This window comes from Aristolochia californica, unplaced genomic scaffold (genome assembly GCF_029961685.1).
Source record: "Aristolochia californica isolate CCGP_79_NKW_82.1479 unplaced genomic scaffold, dmAriCali1.0.hap1 SCAF_16, whole genome shotgun sequence".
Lineage (NCBI taxonomy): Eukaryota > Viridiplantae > Streptophyta > Magnoliopsida > Piperales > Aristolochiaceae > Aristolochia > Aristolochia californica.
Window position 1 is genome coordinate 22,186,838 of NW_027181837.1, and position 21,270 is coordinate 22,208,107.

The 21,270-nt window shown below is 36.0% G+C and overlaps 3 protein-coding genes across 3 annotated transcripts; 1 reads left to right on the forward strand and 2 right to left on the reverse strand.

The window, feature by feature from the left end:
• Positions 1–2,024: 2,024 nt before the first annotated feature.
• On the reverse strand, positions 2,025–3,957 carry LOC137953374 (uncharacterized). Its single transcript, XM_068800742.1, has 3 exons — positions 3,744–3,957; positions 2,805–2,870; positions 2,025–2,579 (listed from the first exon to the last, which is right to left on the reverse strand). Exons 1-3 carry the CDS (start codon positions 3,915–3,917, stop codon positions 2,088–2,090), a joined length of 732 nt encoding a protein of 243 aa, XP_068656843.1. The 5' UTR covers positions 3,918–3,957; the 3' UTR covers positions 2,025–2,087.
• Positions 3,958–5,612: 1,655 nt separating this feature from the next.
• On the reverse strand, positions 5,613–10,222 carry LOC137953373 (putative hydrolase C777.06c). The gene is made up of 10 exons (XM_068800741.1): positions 9,958–10,222; positions 9,531–9,666; positions 8,841–8,968; positions 8,026–8,173; positions 7,811–7,916; positions 7,542–7,600; positions 6,701–6,736; positions 6,501–6,610; positions 6,215–6,276; positions 5,613–5,937 (listed from the first exon to the last, which is right to left on the reverse strand). The coding sequence occupies exons 1-9, from the start codon at positions 10,155–10,157 to the stop codon at positions 6,219–6,221; spliced, it is 981 nt and encodes a 326-aa protein (XP_068656842.1). The 5' UTR covers positions 10,158–10,222; the 3' UTR covers positions 5,613–5,937; positions 6,215–6,218.
• Positions 10,223–12,384: 2,162 nt separating this feature from the next.
• On the forward strand, positions 12,385–16,741 carry LOC137952838 (DNA-directed RNA polymerases II, IV and V subunit 11-like). Its single transcript, XM_068799913.1, has 7 exons — positions 12,385–12,468; positions 12,575–12,641; positions 12,756–12,827; positions 12,970–13,059; positions 15,340–15,418; positions 15,600–15,695; positions 16,503–16,741. Exons 3-7 carry the CDS (start codon positions 12,775–12,777, stop codon positions 16,539–16,541), a joined length of 357 nt encoding a protein of 118 aa, XP_068656014.1. The 5' UTR covers positions 12,385–12,468; positions 12,575–12,641; positions 12,756–12,774; the 3' UTR covers positions 16,542–16,741.
• The last annotated feature ends 4,529 nt before the right edge of the window (positions 16,742–21,270 follow it).

Consider the following 21,270-nt stretch of genomic DNA (forward strand, 5'->3'; position numbering starts at 1 on the left):
TGTGATACACAGAAATATGTATTTTCCCCTGCAATATATTTCCCACACAGAAAGGGGCCAATCAAGATTCATAACATAAAAAAGAAGCCTAGTTCATAAATCAACCATGGTTATCCACGCTCATGTAATTTCTGCTATTGCAGGGTGTGAGCCATGGGAAGGAGACCACTCTGTTGGTCAGAGTAGTAACATAAGATCATGATTTCTTTGTTCTGAACAAAAATATTAGGTCACTGTTTTGGGAAACTAAACATTAGCAGGTTACTGTATTGTTAGTTGTGTTGAGAAACTAAATATTATCGGGTTACCTCCATTGAGTCATGGATGTTAACAATCAATTATAAAGAAAACCCTTGTTTAATGAAGGGCTCCAAGCCCCATTACTGGTTGTCTCCTTCTAATCCCACTCAGAAATGTGTATAAAAAAGTACTCACTATCATGGAACTCTAAGTCCCAGGAAAAAGGAGAAAAGCCCCTTTATAATAAAGTAAGATTAATAACTCATCTTCTATGCATCTCTGTAGGGCCAGAAAAAATATAAATTGCAGACCTGAGTTGCTTGAAAATACACAATTTTTAAAGATTTGCTCTTAATCTAGGCCAGAAAGGTGCTCGCTCACATGTCCTCAGGATAATACAGGGGATACACAGGATTCCAACAAATTCTTGGACTCGATCAATCACCAGAAGATTTGTTACTTGTGATTGATCGCATGATCCTTAAATCAAGGATCACAGATGCTGCTCTGGGTTAGTCAAGTAACCCTCAAGCAATCACAGAGACGACTTCTGATTGATCACATGATTCATTCACCATTCATAGTTGAGTTGAACTTACAGAGGAGTGTCGGCCTCTTCAGATTAGATGTACAGAGACTTCGATGGGACCTGCTTTGAACAGTCTGCTTGCATGCATTTCCATGGATTCAGCCAGGGCAGACACGGTAAGGTTTCTGTGGGGCAAATTGTCAAACATGTAGCTTGACCCCAAACGCGGCATATCTTCTCAGTTTTCTCCTATAGGACCCACTCCATGTTCCGCATTGCCTCCTGTGATGGACACTGGAGAGAATTCTATTCCTTCCGAACCCTAAATTCAAGCCCTGTTGCCTTTTCTTCAAGATTAAGTCATTGCAATTTCCAATTATTTTTATGCAGACATTCAATAAATGAAAATGTAAAGACCATATGCAGAGAACGAGAGAGAGAGAAAGACTTGAGCTCCTTCCAACATTCTTGAGTACGACCAGTACTCAATCTGTATCGGAGAATGCGGGCAGACCCAGAAATTCATTAATGGAGACAAAAGCACAATGGGTTTCACGCCTTTAATTCGCGTAGATTTTTGTCTGCCAGCGAGCATCGTCTGGTCGGTATTCGCAGACTTCTTAATTCGGAATGGAATTCATTGAAGACTTGGAAAGATCTCGATGAATGAGAAGCTTCAACAACCCCCGACTCCTCCAGCTGAAATTCGTGAACATAGCCCTTCCAAGATCTGCGTCTGGTCTTTGGATGTGTCATACTGATTTCACCTTTATGCAGTTTTGTTTTGATTCAGTTATGGAAACGGCCAGAAATCATCTGACAGTAGAAGAAACTTGGAAGTATAATGCGATGGCAGATTCACAGTTTACTGAAAATAATGTTTCAGATGAACAAGAAAAGAAGAAGGAAAAAATTTAATTTATCCCTGATACTGCTCTACTGGGGAAGAAACCATCGAAATAATACATGGTCGGTCCATATTGCTTCCCAATAGGCCAAAATCCAATACCTCCACCAGGCTCGCCGAATTATCGTTGATTGAATGAACTGAATAAGTTCGGGTAAATTATCATTTCTGCGAAAACTGTCTTGACTGCTGATTTTTCTGGTTGAAAGTAGAATTGAGATTTATTTAGTTCCTCAAAAATTTGAATAGAACTGATACAACTAGAGAAGTTTCTCAAATGCTTCTTATGGATTTCTTCATTGATGTTTCATACAAACGTTTGAGTCAAAAACTGAACTGATACAGGTATTTACATGGATTCAAATCTGCCCAAAAATGAATGTTCCTGAAAAATCGAAACTGGCTTAATAGTTAAAAAACTTGCTCTTCTTCACTTCCTTCTTGTGTTCCTAGTGCCTGCTGGGTTGAAAGGAAACGAAGATTGATTATATCATCGTTGCTCACATAGACAACCTTAAACACATCATACTCTACAGTTGCAGCCAGATGGTTAACGTATGGTGAAATGGTCCTCCTGTGATCCGAACTGAGAAGCCATGTATAACAGGACTCCAGAGATTTCCAGACATGGATGCTTGCCACCATTGGTCTGTCATGGCACTGAAAGCAAACTGCAGAAGAAACTCCTTCCATCTTTAGAAAAACTGATTTTAGTACAGCTAAACAAGCGTAAGAGAGAGCTTCAAGACCGTGGGAGTTTGGCGGCATGGCGGTCATGGAGACAATATCACCGGTACTGATTTTGGTGTTGTGGAGGCCGTCTTTAGATTCTCCGGCGTAGGGCTCAAAGAAGCCATAGTCAAGTAGAATGGCTAGATATGATACTTTTGTTAGAGATGACAACTGCAAACAAAATTGGATCAAGAATCATGATCATAAGATAAGGTGCTGCTTGAGATGGCTAAATGAATAATTGGAGGAAAGTAGAATATGTTTCTTTAGTCTGTAACAGAATTTCTAGTTTTCAATCCATGGATTTTGAGAGCTTAGCCTAGTGATTTAAAAGGGTTCCACATCTCGAATTCGAGTCTGTTTGTAGCAGAAAGTAAAAAAGTTCTAACCAATTACCAGAGAAGCCTTGAGTAGTTTCTTTTTCTCTTCTGACCTCTTTCTCCATGCTCCATACCAGATGATCTGAGTGGCCAAAACAAACCCTCAAGTTATATCACCAATCTGGTTCAGAATGATGAATGTAAGAGATGTCTACAAACAGATGACAGAGTAGCAACAAAAAAGGGGAATAATTCATCCAGAACAGGATTGAAAAGAAACCATAATATCATTAATAAATTTGTGATTCAGGCAGAAGAGGCAGAGATTAAAACATTTAATTACTAAATAAAACCCATCCTAAATACACTGGTAGAAGATTAAAAGAGGTTGCAAAACAAAATCCTCAGTTTGCCCAATAATTACAGAAGAAAAATACAGTAGCAGTCAAAGAAAGAAAACAGTTCTCAAAACGTATCCTACTAGCTGAGAACAGTAGACAAAGAAATACAAAAACGTAGTCTGTCATTCACATGATCCCCCTGGAATCAAAACAAAGTAAAAATAGAGGACAAACTAAGCAAGCAAGAGATATAGAAACTGGGCTGGGGATTGGAAGAAATTGATTAACAGCCGTATTTACAGAAAAGAAAAAATTAACAACATGTCTTCATCAATTTCAATAACTGAAAATTAAGCAGCAAAGAGAACACTCGAACGGACTAGAATATTATCATGAAATTTACACAAAAAATATGAGTTAAAAATAGTCCTTTTGTCATCTCATTAAGAAAAATATAAGATACTTCAGGCGTGTGAACAAGGTAAAAGGAAAAAATTCGAAAGTACAGCAAATCAAATAACCTCCACATAAACAATCAAACTAGACAGCTATGGCCACAAACAGTAACTGTAGGTTGAAAACTGAAACACGAACATCCAGCTTCAGACCAGAAGTTCTATATGCAGGGCATCGACAGTAGAGACGAACAACAATAAAAGGAAATAGGGCCTCACCAAATTACCATGAATGCTTTTGAAAAGAGCACTGTAAGCACAGCCATGATCCTCGGCGCAGAAGGAGAACCACTTGAGAGCCTCAACGAGTTCTTCTACAACCACTCCAGTGGGTCTGAAAACAAAGAAACTGATATCCAGGTTCCTGTTGTCAAAAGGTACCAAGCAAGGCATGATGATTCTTCTTCCCTGCTGGGCACAATGAAAACTTGAAAGAAAGGTAAGAAGCCACAAGGAACTTCTTCGAACCTTAAATGAAATCTCGTCTGCGGATAAGAGGTCTGTTAAGGCATGGATTTCTTACCGGAAGTGATTCGCTCATTTTGAATCGTGAGTCTTCTTCGGCAATCGAAGGAGGGGAAGACTGAGCAAGGACGACGAGCTAATGGTCAGTGGTCAACGCTTTTGACTCACTCCCACGTGGAGACGACGTACAGGTTCCTGCAGCCGGCCAGGTGGGTGCTACGCGGATTGGCGGTTCGCCGTCTTCCCAAGCCTATCAAGTTGAACCGTTGTGACCCGACCCAAAACCCAAACTTGGGATTTGGCTATAATCCTACACCAATTAAGTGAGGGTTTACGCAAGGAGAAACGGTCGATTTTTGTAAGACGTCTTGGGTGGCTAAAATCTTAGACACTTTTAACCACCCCTCCTAACATCTTTTTGTACAAAGGGTATGCAGCCTCATATATCAAAACATCCACCATTAGGTTTAAGTTCGTACTTGAAACTAACACTAGCAACTAATGAGATCTAATGTAGTTCAAGATTACAAGAATAAACCCAACTAAACCATTTTTATGCTTTAATTTTTAGATTTTTTAACTGAATTTACTAACGGACAACCAATTTGCATTCCTCATGAAATTAAAGTCTAGTATACCCATTTGGGCCAGGGGTTCTAGTTGACTCCAACATAACAACCCACTCAGATGCGATTCACGAATTAGGTCGGGTTAAGGACCATGAACCAGGTCAAGATAATTAAGACCAAAGAGAGTCGACCCACATATTCGCCGTTGAAAAAATCTAATGGTTTAAATATTAGATTTTTAACAATTAATTATTTAATATTATATGTATTTAAAGAAAATTTTGAAGGTTTAAAATTTTAATATGACCTTGAGACGGCATGGGGCTGGAATGCACGAAGACCCGCCGCCTCCAGGGTGTGGCGTAAATAAAATTAATCTTATATCCGTTGAAAAAACAGAAGATGCTGGTGGAGAGTTCTAAGAGACTGAATCAGGCCAGCATTTTTTGACTTAAATCCATGTACTAACGTTTGCTAATGCACCAGAATAAAGAAAAAGGTACGACTATATTATAAAGAAGACCCATGTTTTTGAACATGCCAAAATTGAAGGTATGAAATTCCAAGGCAGTACCATTACCAACTGGAACGATCTTATCTGCTTGGTTGTATTTCATGACGAATTAGCATATAACAGCAGCAATCAAATAATATGCAAATAAAACACTTGAAGGTTGTTATCATGTAACAGGGTCTGCCATGGGGTGGATGCTTAAAATCTCCGCCAAGTATCAGATCAGAAACCCTGCAGCAGAGTCGAAGCAATTGTCTCCAAGGTCTGAAATTTGAATTGTTAAAATTTTGAAACACCTCGGCCAGTACACCCGCCCCCCCAAAGTAAAATGTGATCTTGAATAAAACTGAATTTCAAAAAACAGGGGCAAGGCCTGTACGTGCCGGGCACATAGAGAGACTCAAACAGTCAAAGAGTGGCTTTTTCTGTTTTTCTTCATTATCTAGAAGAGAAGAGGACATTCAGAGCAAAATTAGGTTTTCATCTGCGTTTGTTGTTCTCCAGCCGTATCCTTAAATAGAATATGAGAGAAAGTTGACTGAATGATCGATCAATAATCTTATCAAATGTGATAAAATAGTTGACAATTTAACAACATAAATATATAATGAGAAAGCCCCCTGCTATAAATGGGGCTTTCATATATAAAACCAGGAAGAAGAACCCCTACAATTTATCGGTTTCATCTACTGGCAACCAATGTGTGCATATATAATCGACATCCAGCTTCTTTCAAGGAAAGCAGTTGGGACCTAAACACCAACAAATAACTGTAGTGAAAACCTCATGCTTTACCACTTAAAACTACTTTTTAATCAATGCTCCTCTTACGTGCATCCAGGCTTCGATTTATTGAATATTTCACCTGAGATATAAACAGGAAATAGAGCTGATGCATCATGGACAAGGAAAATTATATCGTGGTTAATTGCCACGTTAAATCTAGCTAATCATGAAGAGCTTAGTTTCTTGGCTGCGTGCTAGAAAAAGCTGAAAATTTCACCTGAGATGAAAACAGGAAATAGAGCTGATGCATCATGCACTAGACCAAATTATATTGAGGTTAATAGCCACGTAGGCATAGCTAATTATGAAGAGCTAAATCTCTTGGCTGCATGCTAGAAAAAGCTGAAACTACATACCTTTTCATAAGTTGATGGGAATTTTCAGGCCATCATATGCAAGCTGCACTTGAATTCCTTCTCTGCGTTTAGAAAAAGTTCAAGTTAGACAAAAGCAGTGTCCAAGTCAGCAACAGCTCCGAATAGTGATCTTATAGAAACTGGAGAATATTTATTATGTTTGATTTTCGAAAAAAGGTTCCATGAACCAGAGAAATTCAAGCTGGTTCAGCCACATTTTGGTAACAGAGAAAGTCCTAGAGCAATCAAATTAAGGCTTGTAGTAGCCTACGATGTGATAGCATACCTTTTAGACCATTCCGCAAGAATTTCATTATCCTTGTGATGATCGAATTCATGTGTCATACCAATAAGGAGAGCTTGTTTGGGGCAAATCCTCTTCACTGCATCTAGAGTCTGAACAAAAACAAGTGCATTCATTTAAATATTTTCTTCCCCATCGAATATAAGATCAGCCAAACAATCTGAATTGTACTCAGAGCAAACCTGAGGCAGGCAAAAGTGGGTATTATGTGATCCTGTCTGTGTAAGTCCAAGCAGAAGGATCAGAATGACAGTCATGGGAACATAAATTAACAAATACTAAGTAACAATCAGTTTTAAAAGAATCAAGGACCACAAGACAGGTATATGAGAAAGTTCTTTTTTCTGTTCCATTTTTCAGGAATCACTAGTAGATATTTGCAAAGGTCTTCATATGGATACAAGACTACAGTCCCATTGCTTGAATTTCATGATTAATAGTTCTATAATTTATAGATTTGCTTTCTTTGAATTATCTGTGAAATATAGCATATTACTAACATCTATGAAGGCATTAGATCATTAGCATCCAAGGTGAAACATGTTTGAACTTGAGCGGCTATAGAAGATACTAATAGCTTCATGAAGGTCTGAGTTATGTAGGCAGCAGCAATTAATGATTATAGAGAAAAGCTATGCTGCAGAGACATCCAAACACCCAAGTAATTGCTGCCCAAGATTGAGATATCCTCATTCATATTCTACACTTAAGGATCAGGAAAATTAGCTCTGGGAAAAATACAAAAATTCCATGTATTGACATCCTGTCTTTGACATTTTTGTTCTTTTTTTCTTCTTTTCATATACAACCAGAAGAAAGACTGAGACTTGAACTCCAGACCCACATATAATATATATCTAGCTATCAAAATGTAGATACACGTACATATACATACATAACAAATATATAGAACAGAGTATCTAACAAAATCTCACAAAAAAAAAAAAAAAAAAAGTAAATAAGGTCTAGTTGTCCTTCTCCAAAAAAAAACAAGAGGTTTAGTTGTTCTAAATTTAAACTGACCTTGTACAGAGTGTCCAAGATTAGAAGATCCACCTGTCCAGCTCCTGTCTTTGAAACAACTGAAGTACAGAATTCCATCAGAGACAATAGTATTACAGAAAGATGCATGACAGGTACTTTCTAAGTTGAAATGAGTCAAATATACAGTATCCTATCATTCGGTTAGGAAGATGAGCAAGCACATGACTTCAAATTGATCCTAAATTCAAATCTGGTGTAGACAAATGAATAAATAACCTTTATTAATGTAGAAAAGGAAAAACACTTACCATATTCGGTGCTTGGAATAAAACGTGAAATATCTGAAATATAAGCAACTTTAGATTTCCCCCCAAAAAGAAAACCTAATGATATATAATCCTCCCCATGCATTACCTACAGGAAGAAAGGAGGTGGATCAGAAAGTGAACCATGCTGCTGATGGAAGTACGAAGTAAAGGGAAACAAAATGTCAAATTGCACGAAGAGGGTAAGAGTAAGTAACTGGCAAAGGAACAAACTTTATGCCTGATGTAGTAAAAGGTTTCTCGCAGTTGCTCTCAATTATTCTCCAGTCCAGCTGAGCAACCCGCCTCACTTCTTGACCAACTTTAAGTTTCTTTTGAACCAAATATGGGAATTTTACAGCAATGCTGTTTGAATTACATGGAAGAGTGTCAAACAAAAAAATGAAACAACTTTACACAACTGAACTTTTAAGCAACAAATCACCAACAAGAACCTATCATCTCCTCTCTGCTCATTTGGGTTATTTTTACACACGTGGGGGCAGGGAGGAGGTAAATTAGGACTTGAACCAGTGACTTGAAGTTCTAAAACAAGGTTGGCCACAAACTAAGCTTTAAGATGTTATTAATTGGCATAGCCTAACATCAGTCCATCTTGCGTCACAAGAAATTAGTCATATATTACATATCCAGACACCCTTGCAATGCAAGGAATACCATACAGTTGAACCTCAAGAGCAGAAAGCCAAATTGTTAATGGACATAGAAACACTATAATAGTCACAAAAAGAAAGCAGCAGAAAGAGATACTACAAAGTGGAACAACTAGAACTGAACTAAACTACACTATGGAATACTTTATAAGCCCTATGATCGTTTTGCCTCTAAAGTAACATGGTAATCTCACAAAGGACACTAAAGGGAGAAGAAATGACATCAAAGCCATGAAGTTAGTACAATGATGGTAGTAAATGCTTTGGTTAGTTTTCATTAATGGAACTTCCAAAGTTTACAATAACCTCTATATTTTAGCATGAAGATTTGAAAACGATTAAAGGACAATTGGCCCTACCTGTCCATTGCAAATTGACTGAGGTAAATCGGAGTGGGTTCAATATCATTAGTAGGACTATAAGGTTGCACTGCACGGATATCATCCAAACCAAGCACTGCATCTGCATGTTCGTGGGTCAAAATAATCTGCAATTAATGCCACAAAGAAAATTATATCAGGTCATAAGCTAGAAGGAGATGGAAAGTTCAGGCAATACATGAAAGACAGATAATACCAACAAAAGATAAATTCATATATTTCACCCAAAACAGGATAACTCTTCTATGAGACCGCTTAACAAATTCAACTATTTTTTATCTGATGTCTTTCTTTTTTCCTTCCATCCAGTCGTTTGATTAAATGGCTAGGAGATAGGAACTCATAAAGTATCTGATAGGAAAATGGCATTTGGCTTGAACTTTATAACCCTTTCGTTCTGGGTTTTTTTTTCTGAGAAAATCTTTATAACCTTTTCAAATTCATCAACCGGATAAACATAACAGATAACCGCAAATATATAAGCCGACTCTGATTCCTGGACTAATTCCTTGGTTCCTACTTATCTTTTGCAGGACATGCAAAGCAGGAATAAAAGACATTCCCGTTCTTTGTTTTATTGTTATATTCTCCAAATCAGTGTTTATCTGAAAAAATCTTTCTTCAATAGAAATAACTGATACAAAAGAAACACAGAAATAGCGAACTCACGGAATCCACACGAGGAATCTTATTTGGAATAAACCACCGCAGCACTTGCTCTCTAAAGGTCTTTCCCACGTCGATCAATACATATTTGTGCTCACCGTCGCAACCACAAAAATCAATAAGGAGTGAGGTATTGCACCTGTAGAAGCCATTACCAACTACAGGTCTTCAAAAAAGGAAAACAACAAAAAAAAGGTAACGATCCGATTCCCTACATCAAACTACATAAACTTCCCTAACATCGGCCATCTCAAACAGATCTCAGCAAAGTCCGTTACATTGCGACATTCAACTCAACCAAACCATGACGAAAAGAGACGGAAAGTATAAGAAACCAAATGCAGCTTAATCGCAGGCACATCGCGAAATAAAAGGTAAGCGAAACAGCAAAAAAAAACAACGCCGACGGACAAAGAAATATCCAAAATACCTGTAATTCGGATTTCTCTCCGGAGGAACGGAGATCGATTGATGACAGACCTTGCACGGCGGATCCGAGGGCTGCAGCAAGCACATTGCGTTTGGCACGACACTCGAGCAACCGGTGCCGAGAAAGAGCAGAGAGGATCCAGCACTTTCCGAATTCAGATCAGGAAAGCTCCCGTTCTCGGAAGAATTCCTGATCTCCATGTTGGCGCACCGGGAATCACAGGAAAAAAAACGTGCTTAGGTGCGAAGTCAGGATGGAAGAGAAGAAAAACTGGGAGGAAAATTATAAAGGCCACGGGAATCAGGCGCGCGTAAATTAAACGGATTTCCCGCACCAGAGTCAGGGACGGATGTCGTATGTGTCAGTCGGTTCGGATGGTTCCACGTTGTATTATGTGAGGACGGAAGCAAATATTCCTAGGGTAATCTGAAATTATTTTTATTATCACAATTGAATTTTTTTAAAATATTGTATATAAAAAATAAGGATAAAAAGTAATTTATACATAAATAATATGCAATAAATTGAATAAATTTTTAATTTTATCATACTAATATGTATGTGTGTGTATATATATATATATTTATATAATAAAGGTGAATATATATATATATATAAAATGAAGGTGAATATCGCCTTTATTGATAATGCGTGAAAATAGAGAAAATTACTGGGAAAATAAAATGACTGGAAAATTAATTTCCTTTTGATAATTTTTTCATTAGAAATATTTTTTTATTAAAAAATTTATTTGACCAATTTTCTTGTGTTTGTCCAGCCATAAGAAACAACATCGAAAATAATTATGGTGTTTATATTTCACATTATAAATAAAATTATTTTTATAAATAATAAAAATAATTTTAAAAGCAAGAGTTAAATAATAAAAAAACCACTTTAGTGCTTCAGGGTTGTTTTTCCTATAATTTCCTATCAGAACAATATGAAATTTGAATAAATAAAAAATCCCAACCCTAATAATGGCATAAATACTATAAACTTTTGGTCAACAAAAAAATTTCTAATTGGCAAAATCAATCATTTACTAGGAGTCGGTAAAAATACATGCACTTATTTCACAAAGTTTTGAGAGAACAAGAAGAAAAAAAACCCAGTTAAAAAATAATGAAAATCACAAACTTACCCGTGGTAAGAACAACACTCTTACATTTACCAGTGGCATTTCGATTATTTCTAATGATTGTTAATCGATGTTTATCCATATCTTTAGACAGTCTTCTTCTATGTGCTCCATTTTTATGTTTTTTATTTGCATATTTCAAACCAAAGATAGAGAAGCCATGGCAAGGATCTAATTTGTGTGAATATTATCATTTGTGGATTGATGATATTAACTCTAGTCCAATCTACATAGTGATCATGGTTTGCTAACAAAAGACCTAGTTGTGCTTTAGTTTGAGAACATAATCACCATAGAGTAATATCTACAAAACATAATGAAACCATTTTTACACATACATTCCAAATATCGAATTGAGAAAATAATTACCTCGTAACATAATTGTTTGAGTGGTTCCGTCCACTATTGTAGGCGGTATTTTTTCGCACCTAACAGATCGATCTGTTGGGTTGTATTGGCTAGCCGTTGTCATGGTATTAGAGTTGGGTACGTCACATCCCGCATTTGAATCCCGTAAGAGGCGGTCAAGAATGAGTGGGGTGGGTGTTAGAGTGGTTCCGTCCATTCTTGTAGGCGGTAGCTTTCCGTACTTAACAGATCGGTCAGTTGGGTTGTATTGGCTAGCCGTTGTCAATAATGTATGTATTTTTTGTTGTTAGAATCGCCATCGACTTTAAAAATAGTTAACTCAATGTAAATGAGCCTCAATGAACTTTTTTCTTGTTTACAGGTGAATAGGGGAGCCCTCGCCCTAACTATCGAACATAAGGACAAGAGGGGTACCCTTCCTTTATAGAGTTATATGCTTCTATTTTTCATTACCCATAAAGGTATAGAGTTAAAAGGGTTAATTATTCTTACACCCATGAGAAAAGGTCCAAATTATTCCTATTTTTTATTTCCTTATTATGTTATTGTTTAACATAAAAGGACATAATATTTATCACAAGTGAGCCAAATTGGGGTTGACCTACATAAAAATAAAAATTTAATTTAAATAAAAATTAAAGTTTTTTTTTCTAACCTAAAATTTTATTTCTAAAAAAATTTACTCTATTTATAAAAATATTAAATATTTAGTATATTTATAACAGTATTATTATGAATAATCTCAATTTTACCATTAATAATCACAAGAAGTAGAAAAAAAAACAATTATAAATAAACACATGATAAAATTAAATAATTTAAATATTTGATGATTAGATTAAAATTTAGGTGCAGCTAGATTAGGTTCTTGTTTTTCTTTCCTTCTAATATTTGATCCATTAGAGGTTTATACCAAATAAGACTTCCCGGTTATTCTCTTTGCCAGCGGCGAGTGTCTTTCTGCTGAGCTCGACCTGCCTGACTACCCATTTGCCTTTAAGGTTATTCTCTTTCACATTCTCTCTCCTTTAGTTCGTTTAGTTAGTTTCGCTTTGAAGGGTGATTGTGTTCCTGCCATCGTCAATTGACATGTTTCGCTGTTTATAGCTCAGCAAAGGAAAAGAAAGCAGCACCTAGAAAAGTTTTTTTGGTTCTGTAATTAAAAGGAAGAGAGGTAGACTTCTTACCCTATTTCTGGATTTCTCGTAAACTCCTGCTATTCTCTTCTCCTTTTCAGGCCTTTTTTTTATTATTATTACAATTTTACTGGATTCTGATACTGTCACAGGTCTTGAGAATTTTGAACCATGAATGCACCTGATCGTTACGAGCGCTTTGTTGTCCCCGAAGGAACAAAAAAGTAGCGATTTCTTCTCTGTATTGGTCTTTTTATTTTCTACCCATATCTTTACTGTCATTCCAGACTTTGTGCATCCTTAAGTTAATCTATATTCGAATTTAGAAAAACTTTATCTTTATTGTGTGTTACCACTACTGGACAGGGTCTCGTATGAGAGAGATACAAAAATAATCAATGCCGCTTCTTTCACCATTGAGAGAGAAGATCATACTGTTGGGAACGTTCTTCGCATGTAAATCCCCTTTCTCTATTCATCTCTATCTCCGTCTCCCTCTGCCACTTCTGATATCCGTTAGCTCTTTCTCTCTTACACCCACTGACATTGGCTAGCTCTGTTGTACCGTAAATAAGGAGTTTTGTAAAGTTAGTTAATTATTCATATTTTAAGATTCGATACTGTGTTTGTTCATTAGTTATCTCATTATCCATCAGTTCACTGATGTAAATTCCTTTCCCTATTTTTTTTCTTCTTGGGATCAATGCTTTTCCTGCATATATTCCAAACAAACAGATGCATTCTTACTGGCTGTGCTTACAGTGGTCCTTCAATAAATTGACGATATTCTAACCATTCACCGTTGTTTTGCAATAAATTCTCTTCTTTTTTATTAATTGTTGATTGCAATAATTAATTAGTTATGTCTCGTGTCTAATTTCTATTTTGACTATCTTCTTCAAACATAATCATGACGCAAGGTGTTAAGATCCTATGGGATTGTACCTAGGTATGGGTGTTGGTTTGGACTATCCTAATAAAGGATAGACTCGAGAGAGCGTACTTTTGTTTTTATATTCTATCAGTTTTTATGCTTTTAGAGTATTGGTTAGGTACTTAACATGTGGCATCAAAGCAAACATCACGTTTCGTGTTCAAACCCAGATGTTGGTGACCTATGAAAAAGTGTACTTACTTGTTGTTAGAGTGAAGTCGTCATAAAGGCGGAAAAGGGCTATCTGATCTGGAATGAAGCTGAAAAAGAGTGCACTATTGTGTCTCAGATGGGGCGACCATAGAAAAGGCTACCTGATGCCAAAGTGAGAGTTGTAAAAGAATAAAATGTAAAAAAAGTGAGAGGGCCACATGTTCCAGAAGTGGACCATCGTGGATGTTGGCATGGAAGCAAGTGGGATTTTATAATCTAGAGAGGGCTAAACTGGGTATGGGTGCTAACTTGAGCTAATCTAGCTTGTGTTAGGTCTAAGGGCCTAATTTTTTTGTTTTCCAGTAATTTTGTAGCTTTTTGGCATATTGCTGAGGTACTCAATATAAGTAGAGGTTTGTACTTGATGACATCTCAATTTTCACTTGTAGTTGGATTTTTATTGGAAAAGTTTGGCTACAACCATTATTTTACCTTTTGACAAGTTGGCTATTGAGATCTCTAGATATTAGCTTCTCAAGGTTGATCACAAAGTGATGAAAGGAATGTTGAAGTAACACTTGCAATAAAACCCTTTATGCTTCAGTCCAAATCTGCCTTGCTCATGATTAAGTGTACACTTTAGTTTACTCGAGGAGCATTTAAATATTGCAGTTCTGTCCAGGTTTTGGATTCATGTTTTAGTTGCTGAGATCTTGAAGAGTGAGCCACTGGCATCCTTTGGTGGCTGAATCTTTCTTGAACAAGCAAAAGTTAAAAATGAAATTTGTAGAGGGAAATTCTGGAATCCCTTATTCCAGTTTTATTATTCATTTTACTGATTAAGATGCCTGATGAGTAACATTGCACTGTTCTGTGAAGTGTCCAGTTCCTGGGTTGGAGTCCTTATTAATAGCTGAAAGGACTATAGCAGGCTTGTGGTAAATGAATACACCATTGTCTACTGGACGGTGGCATACCTTCTTGATTTTTTGACTTTTTTTTATGGTTTTATTACATTTCCACATAACTGCCTTTCTCCTATCTGTTTAAAATGGAATTATTAAAACCAGGGCTTGGTCACCTTTTCTCTTCATAATTTTTTTGTTATTGTTGTTCAGTAGGTCTTTGCCTTTGAGCTATAAGTTTGTTACAAACCAGAATGTGATCCCATCATATGGGTTTATAAATATCTTTCTATCTATAATTTGGTACCCATTTACTTTCCCATAATTTCACTACCCTCTTCTCCTTCATAGAAAATTTCGTTAAAAGCTGAAATTTACCCTAAGAAAAAGGAAAAAAAGACTATTTGTGCTACAGTTAAAGAAAACGATGTCTATATGGTTAAAATCCTGAAGCCTAAATGTTTCTTGATACTAGGGTGGGGCAATGATGTCTAAGAAAGGTGCTCTTCTTCTCCTATACCCTGCTTGAAGGGAAAGAAAGGAGTTAAATAAGAAAAATCAATTTGAGTGGACTAACTATAGTTTCACATTGAAAAGAAATAAAAAACAAAAATCTTGGGGGAGTATTTTTAGAAGGTAGATTTGTCAGTAAAAACCTAAATCATTATTGTATGTTATTTATATGTTGATATTCTTTATAGCTTTTTCATTCTATCGCTTTATTTATTTGCTTTGGCTGCACAGGCAGTTGCACAGGGACCCAAATGTTCTATTTGCTGGTTACAAACTTCCTCATCCTCTTCAGTACAAAATCATAGTTAGGGTTAGTTCTTTTCTGTCTCTGGTAGCTCATCAAGTTTTGATATATACCTTTGGTTCTCCATCTTCATCATTAAACTTATTTTGTACTTTCAGTTCATAGGATTATGTTTTTTGAAAAAAATGTCATTTCTTTTCAATAGTTGCAGTGCGAAGAATTATGATTATTTATTTGGGTCTTGCAGATTCACACGACAAGCCAATCTTCCCCAATGCAGGCATATAATCAAGCCATCAATGACCTAGACAAGGAGCTAAACCATTTGAAGGAGAATCTTGAGGTTTGATTTTTTTCCCCTTTAAAATCCGTTTGTAGGTGTAACTAAGGAAAATAAAGGAACAAAAAAGCAAACATGCTTTCTTCAAAAGAACCAAATTCCTCATACAGATAGCCATGGAAAACAGTTGTCATTTTTTTTTCTTTAGCCTTTTGTGATGGGATGATCATCTTTTTAAATGTTTGATAACATTGGAGGAGGTATTTTACTGTGTTATAAGAACTGGATAAGCCATTTATCTAGGTAGGTGGCTGGTCTGGTTCAACAGCTGGTGTTGTCATAATGTTGTTATACACAGAATATAAGAAAATATAAAAAAAGTAATGGATGCCCTTTCCATCTACAGGAGGGAGAGAGCCTGTGCTCACATTGGCAACATGTGGACAAATATTCCAGAAGCTAGGGGGATTGGTGCCCTCAGTTTTCTTTGAAACAAGACCTTCATCAACGACTGTGCAGTGTTAGTGGTTGGAAACATAGTTCCCCGACCTGGATTCAAGAACCAACTCAGGCACCTAAAAACATAGGTCAGGTTGCCTGAATCTAGTTAGAGACTTGTGAGTCCACTAACCTGACTCAGGGCAAGTGCCATCCCTGCCCTGCTCCTCCATGCCCCCTCCCAAGTCCAAATCAACCCAGCAGAGTCATCGGTTGATTCGGCAGGTTAAAAAACCATAGTTGGAAACCCATTGTCCATGATTGATATCAGATCTAACTTCCAGGATAAATGCATTTGATACATGTGTTCAGTAGTGTTTGTTTGTACTATTCATGATTTTCATTTAACTTTGTTACTCATTTTTTTTGCAGGCAGAGGTTAAGAAGCATTCCACGCCCATGGAGTACTAATCCCATAGACCTCTGGTAGCTTCACTGATGAACCATATCTTGCAATCTGTTGTAATGAGCTCAGCTATTACTTGTGCTGCCTTGTAAATTGGCCATCCAGAAACTAAACTAGAACTTGACTGGATAATCTGATTTGCTGATGGAGAGTTTTGGCATTAATCATTGATGTCACAGGTTATCTTTATTTTATGTTCTCCTTGGCTGGGTAACTCTCTAGTTGATGACTGCTGCTTATTCTATATACCTTCGGATGAGGACGAACCAAAAGAAATTGGGTCATCTGCTACTCAAGTCAGGGAAAGGAAACTCTGGTTTTTTCAAATGCATTTGACTGTCTATGTGAGTAATTAGCTCTCAAACACGGCTCCTCGTGTGTTAAGTTAGTTGTGCTGAAGTATCTTCCTTGTCGGAGATCAAGGTCTCCAGATCTTTGCAATATTCCATTCTAAGGTTTTGCAGATGTTGGAGGTTCTATGTAATCACTGGATTGAACGGAGACCTCAACTTGCTACAACAACTGAATGTTAGGAAGCATAGATTTGAGAAGTTTCTAACATTCTTAGTGGTTCCCTTGCAAATGCTCTCCAAATTTGGAAGAGTTTCCAATTGTAAGGTCCTTGAACCAGGAAGCATAGCTCTAACTTCCCCTGTTCTTGATTCTTTCTTGATAAAAAATCTTGTTGCAACCCAGAAGAGTCAAATTGTCTATCCTCTTTTAGAGATGGTAGTTTAGGAGGTTGATTAGAGCAGGGTATTATATTTTTAAGGTAATGAAGGAATGCAATTGCATGTTCAACTTGGAACACTGCCTTAAGTGAAGTTTGGTCCAAGGTCCATCCCAAAATGACTAGCCAACGTAAGAAACCTCTTTCCCATAATAAACTCAAGATCTTTGTATTCACTAATCCATGTGAGATTATTCTTTAATACCCCCCTCACGTGTAGGTCTTCTTTTATGGTTCTACATGTGTATAATTTGGGTAGAGGTTTGTTTATAAGTACCTGCTCTGATACCATATGAAGTTGGGTCCAAGGTCCATCTCAAAATGATTAGCCAATTTAGAAAACTTCTTTTCCAACTAATAAACTCAAGATTTTTGTTCTTATTAATCCATGTAGGACTATTCTTTAATACATTCATCTCTTTGATGTCAAAGAGTGTTAATATTTGCACTGTCTGGAGTGCATTTGGTCAAATAGGTGGATCTACCTAATTGATAATGAAAGGATGGTTGTTATAAGAAGATAACGAAAGGGAAGGTGGATCTAACTTAACTCCACCAGCATTTGTAAAGAATCAAACAGAAAAGGTGCATTTTCAATATATTACTTTAGTTAGTAAAAATGTTTGAGTTTTATGTTATTGCATTTGAGAATGCAGTAGTTGGCTGACAGGCCACATTTTCCAGTATAGGAATATGATCATCAGTATCGTCTTTGGTTCTGCAATTTGTTAAAAACTGGCAAGTTCTGTTACCTTTTTCGTTGCAGCGGGTAGCAAAACGACTAGCATTTGAAACCATTAGTATAGGAAGCAACTACACATATACTAGTGATACATGAAATCAAGTAAATTTAAATGTAGAGGAGCATCCAGAGAATGAAGAAATAATCCAAGAACTCGTTCACAAATGGGAAGAACACAATAAGGAATGTCAACCAAATAAGGCAGGTACATCATGGTAGATTGGATGACGAACAAAGGTGTCCATCACTTAGAAAAGCAAAATGGGTGACTTCCTAGTTTCTGAAAGTGAGGAAACTAAAACCTCGTTCCCCAAGGGATCCACTAGAAAAATTCACAGTGGAATGTTTTTCTTTCTCTTGTGTTGTTGCTCAAGGGTAGGGGTGGCACCAAGCCAAACCGGCTCCCAAAAACGTTTGAGCTCCGCTCAGTTCAATTTTTACTTGAGCTCAGATTAAACTCAAATTTGAAATAAGGCTCATTAAGTATGACAAACAAAACTCGAGATTTGCCAAGCTTTAGCTTGTTAGCTCATCATTTGACTTGTTAGCATAGCTTTTTTTTTACAAAAATACCTTTTATTCTAATTACTCTCGTCAATTCCTTATTTAGTTGGTTGATAATTGTTCTTATTTACCTCAAACCTCAAAGACGATTGATTGTTCAATACTTTTGGGTCCCTCAACATCTAATGTTGTTGTTTGTCAATGTAATAAACACTATTGATGAAAGTGTTTGCTCTTTCTTTTAGGTATATTAACCTAGTTATTATACATTAGTGTGCTCCATTGCAAAGTCTTGGACTCCTCTGTAATACCTTGCAGTTCAATGGTACCAAAGTCATTACTTCTTTATTTATTTTTGTAATTTTTTTAAAGTTTTAAATGTAGGTTGGAGCTCGAACTCAACTCGAGCTTGGACTTAAACTCGATTAAAATTTTTAGGTTCAAGTTTGATTCCAATTTTAGGCTTAAGGCTGAGTTTGAGTTCGAAGAATTCAAATCAAGCCAAACTTGAACATATGCAGGTTCGAGCTTAGCCTTGCTCAATGCCACCCCTACTCATGGGATTCTCACTTCCGTTCAAACTACAAAGAAAGAGCAAGAGGTTGAAGAAGAGGCACTTAGGGTTCAAATAACGAGGAATTCACTATGGGCCTATTAGTGCATTTTCCAGAAAATTGCTGGAACGGTATTTCTAGTAGAAATACGTTCTCAGTGACCATTAGTGCCTCATATTTTCTGGAAATACTTTTCTTGTTAGAATTTTTTGCTAAGAAAATCTTATAATTTTCCAACTAAGAATTTTTAGCTTAGATGGGTTGGAAAACCATATGAAAAATTTTTAAATAAATATTTGACAATTGATGTTGTAATACTTTCAACACAAGATAATTTTTTATGACAATTTATTTTACTGAAAATTTATCGGATAAGTATGGTAATGTATGAGATTGATTATCAAATTTTCAGTTATTTCTCAGGAAAAGGTACTAACTGGTCTATTTTCTAAAAAAAAAATATTATTTTCTAGTAAAGCACTATTAAGATTCTATTTGAAGGTTTCTTGAAAATGTGTATCCTAGGAAAAATATTACTAGCTTTTCTCGGGTTATAAATTTCTAACCAGGGTCACTAACAAAAAATTACATGGAAAATTTTAGAAATTTCTAAGGAAAATTAAGTGGACATATGAGTGCCTTATAGGAAAAATAAAAGAAAATTAATAATCAATCTCATACATTACCGTATTTATCCAATAAAATTTCAGTGAAAAAAAGTCTCAAATACAAAATTGCCTCATGCTCAAAGTATTACAACATTGATGGTTAAATACTTATTCAAATATTTTTCATACGGTCTTGCAGTCTATCTTGGCTGAAAAATCTTATTTGAAAAATTATGTGATTTTCGTAGTAAGAATTTCCGACTAAAAAATTGTTTTAAGAAAACATGAGGCATATATGATCCCTAGAAACATATTTCTACTATAAATACCTTTCCAGCCAGCGTTTCCTGGAAAAGACACTAACAAGGCCTAATAGAAGCAACCTGAAAAAGAAGAAATAATTCAAGAACACAGTAACCAAGGAATATTACCAAAACAAGGTATGGACATCATGGTAGAATGGATCTCGAATGAGGGTGTCCATCACCTCGAAGATTAAAAAAAAAGGGTAACTTGCTAGTTTCTTAAAGTGAGGGAACTAAAACCTTATTCGCCAAGGGATCTACCATCAAAATTAGAATATGGTTTCCTTCAAAAAAAAATTGCATAATATAACTTTCAAGTACTGAATCAATGAGGGTGGTACCTGGTGCAGATTCATACTTCAAAGAAGTTGAAACACAAATCAATGCATCATGATTGAAATTGAAGCTTGAATTGCCCACTTATAATGCTCAAAACCATCACCAAAGGATGAATGAACCTTCATTTCCATGTGGACTCTGTTTTGTAGCGTTAAACTACTCAAGCTTCCATGTGATGCTTTAAAGAAAGTAGAACCCATCTTCTTATTTCTTATTGTAAAATCATAAAGAACTTTGTAGCTTGGCTCATCTCTCTTGTTTGTCAATGAAAATAATGGCAAGGAAAGTCAAGCTCATCGTAGAGGGTTACATCATCACATGGTCTAACCCTTACAAAATTGGATGTGCTCCAAGTGTCTATAAGGAGAGAGAGAAAGAGAGAGAGAGAGAGCAAGTGTTGTCACTTGGTGTGAACCATGCTTGATGGATAAGAATAAGCTTTTGTTGCGGATGTGTACATGTGTATGCATGTATATTTTAAATTTATGAGAATACAGTTTCAAAGTTTTTTTTTACGCTGCAAATATGTTTCCATTGCTCGCCAGTGTCAACAATTGTGTGTCTATTTTGGGTATTTAATATTTAACCGTATATTTAATTTTAATTATTTATAATAATAATAATAATAATAATAATAATAATAATTTTGTTAATTGGGAAGAGGGGGAGGGTTTCCTATATATAATTATTCAATTTAGGGTTAGTTTCGAGTTTATCCCATGTTTAGGGTTTAGGGCTTGAGACATTTCTTATTTTCTCATATAACATATGAAAATTGGTTTATGCCTTATCTCAAGTTTTTTTTTCCATTTTAAAAATAAAACATGAGTTTGGACTTAATCAGATTTGGTCTACTATAACTTAGTATATTTAGTTTATCATTTAATGTCTTAACAAAGCCAAAAATGAAAGACAGGAAGAAATATAAACTATGGAGAAAAAAATTTTAAGT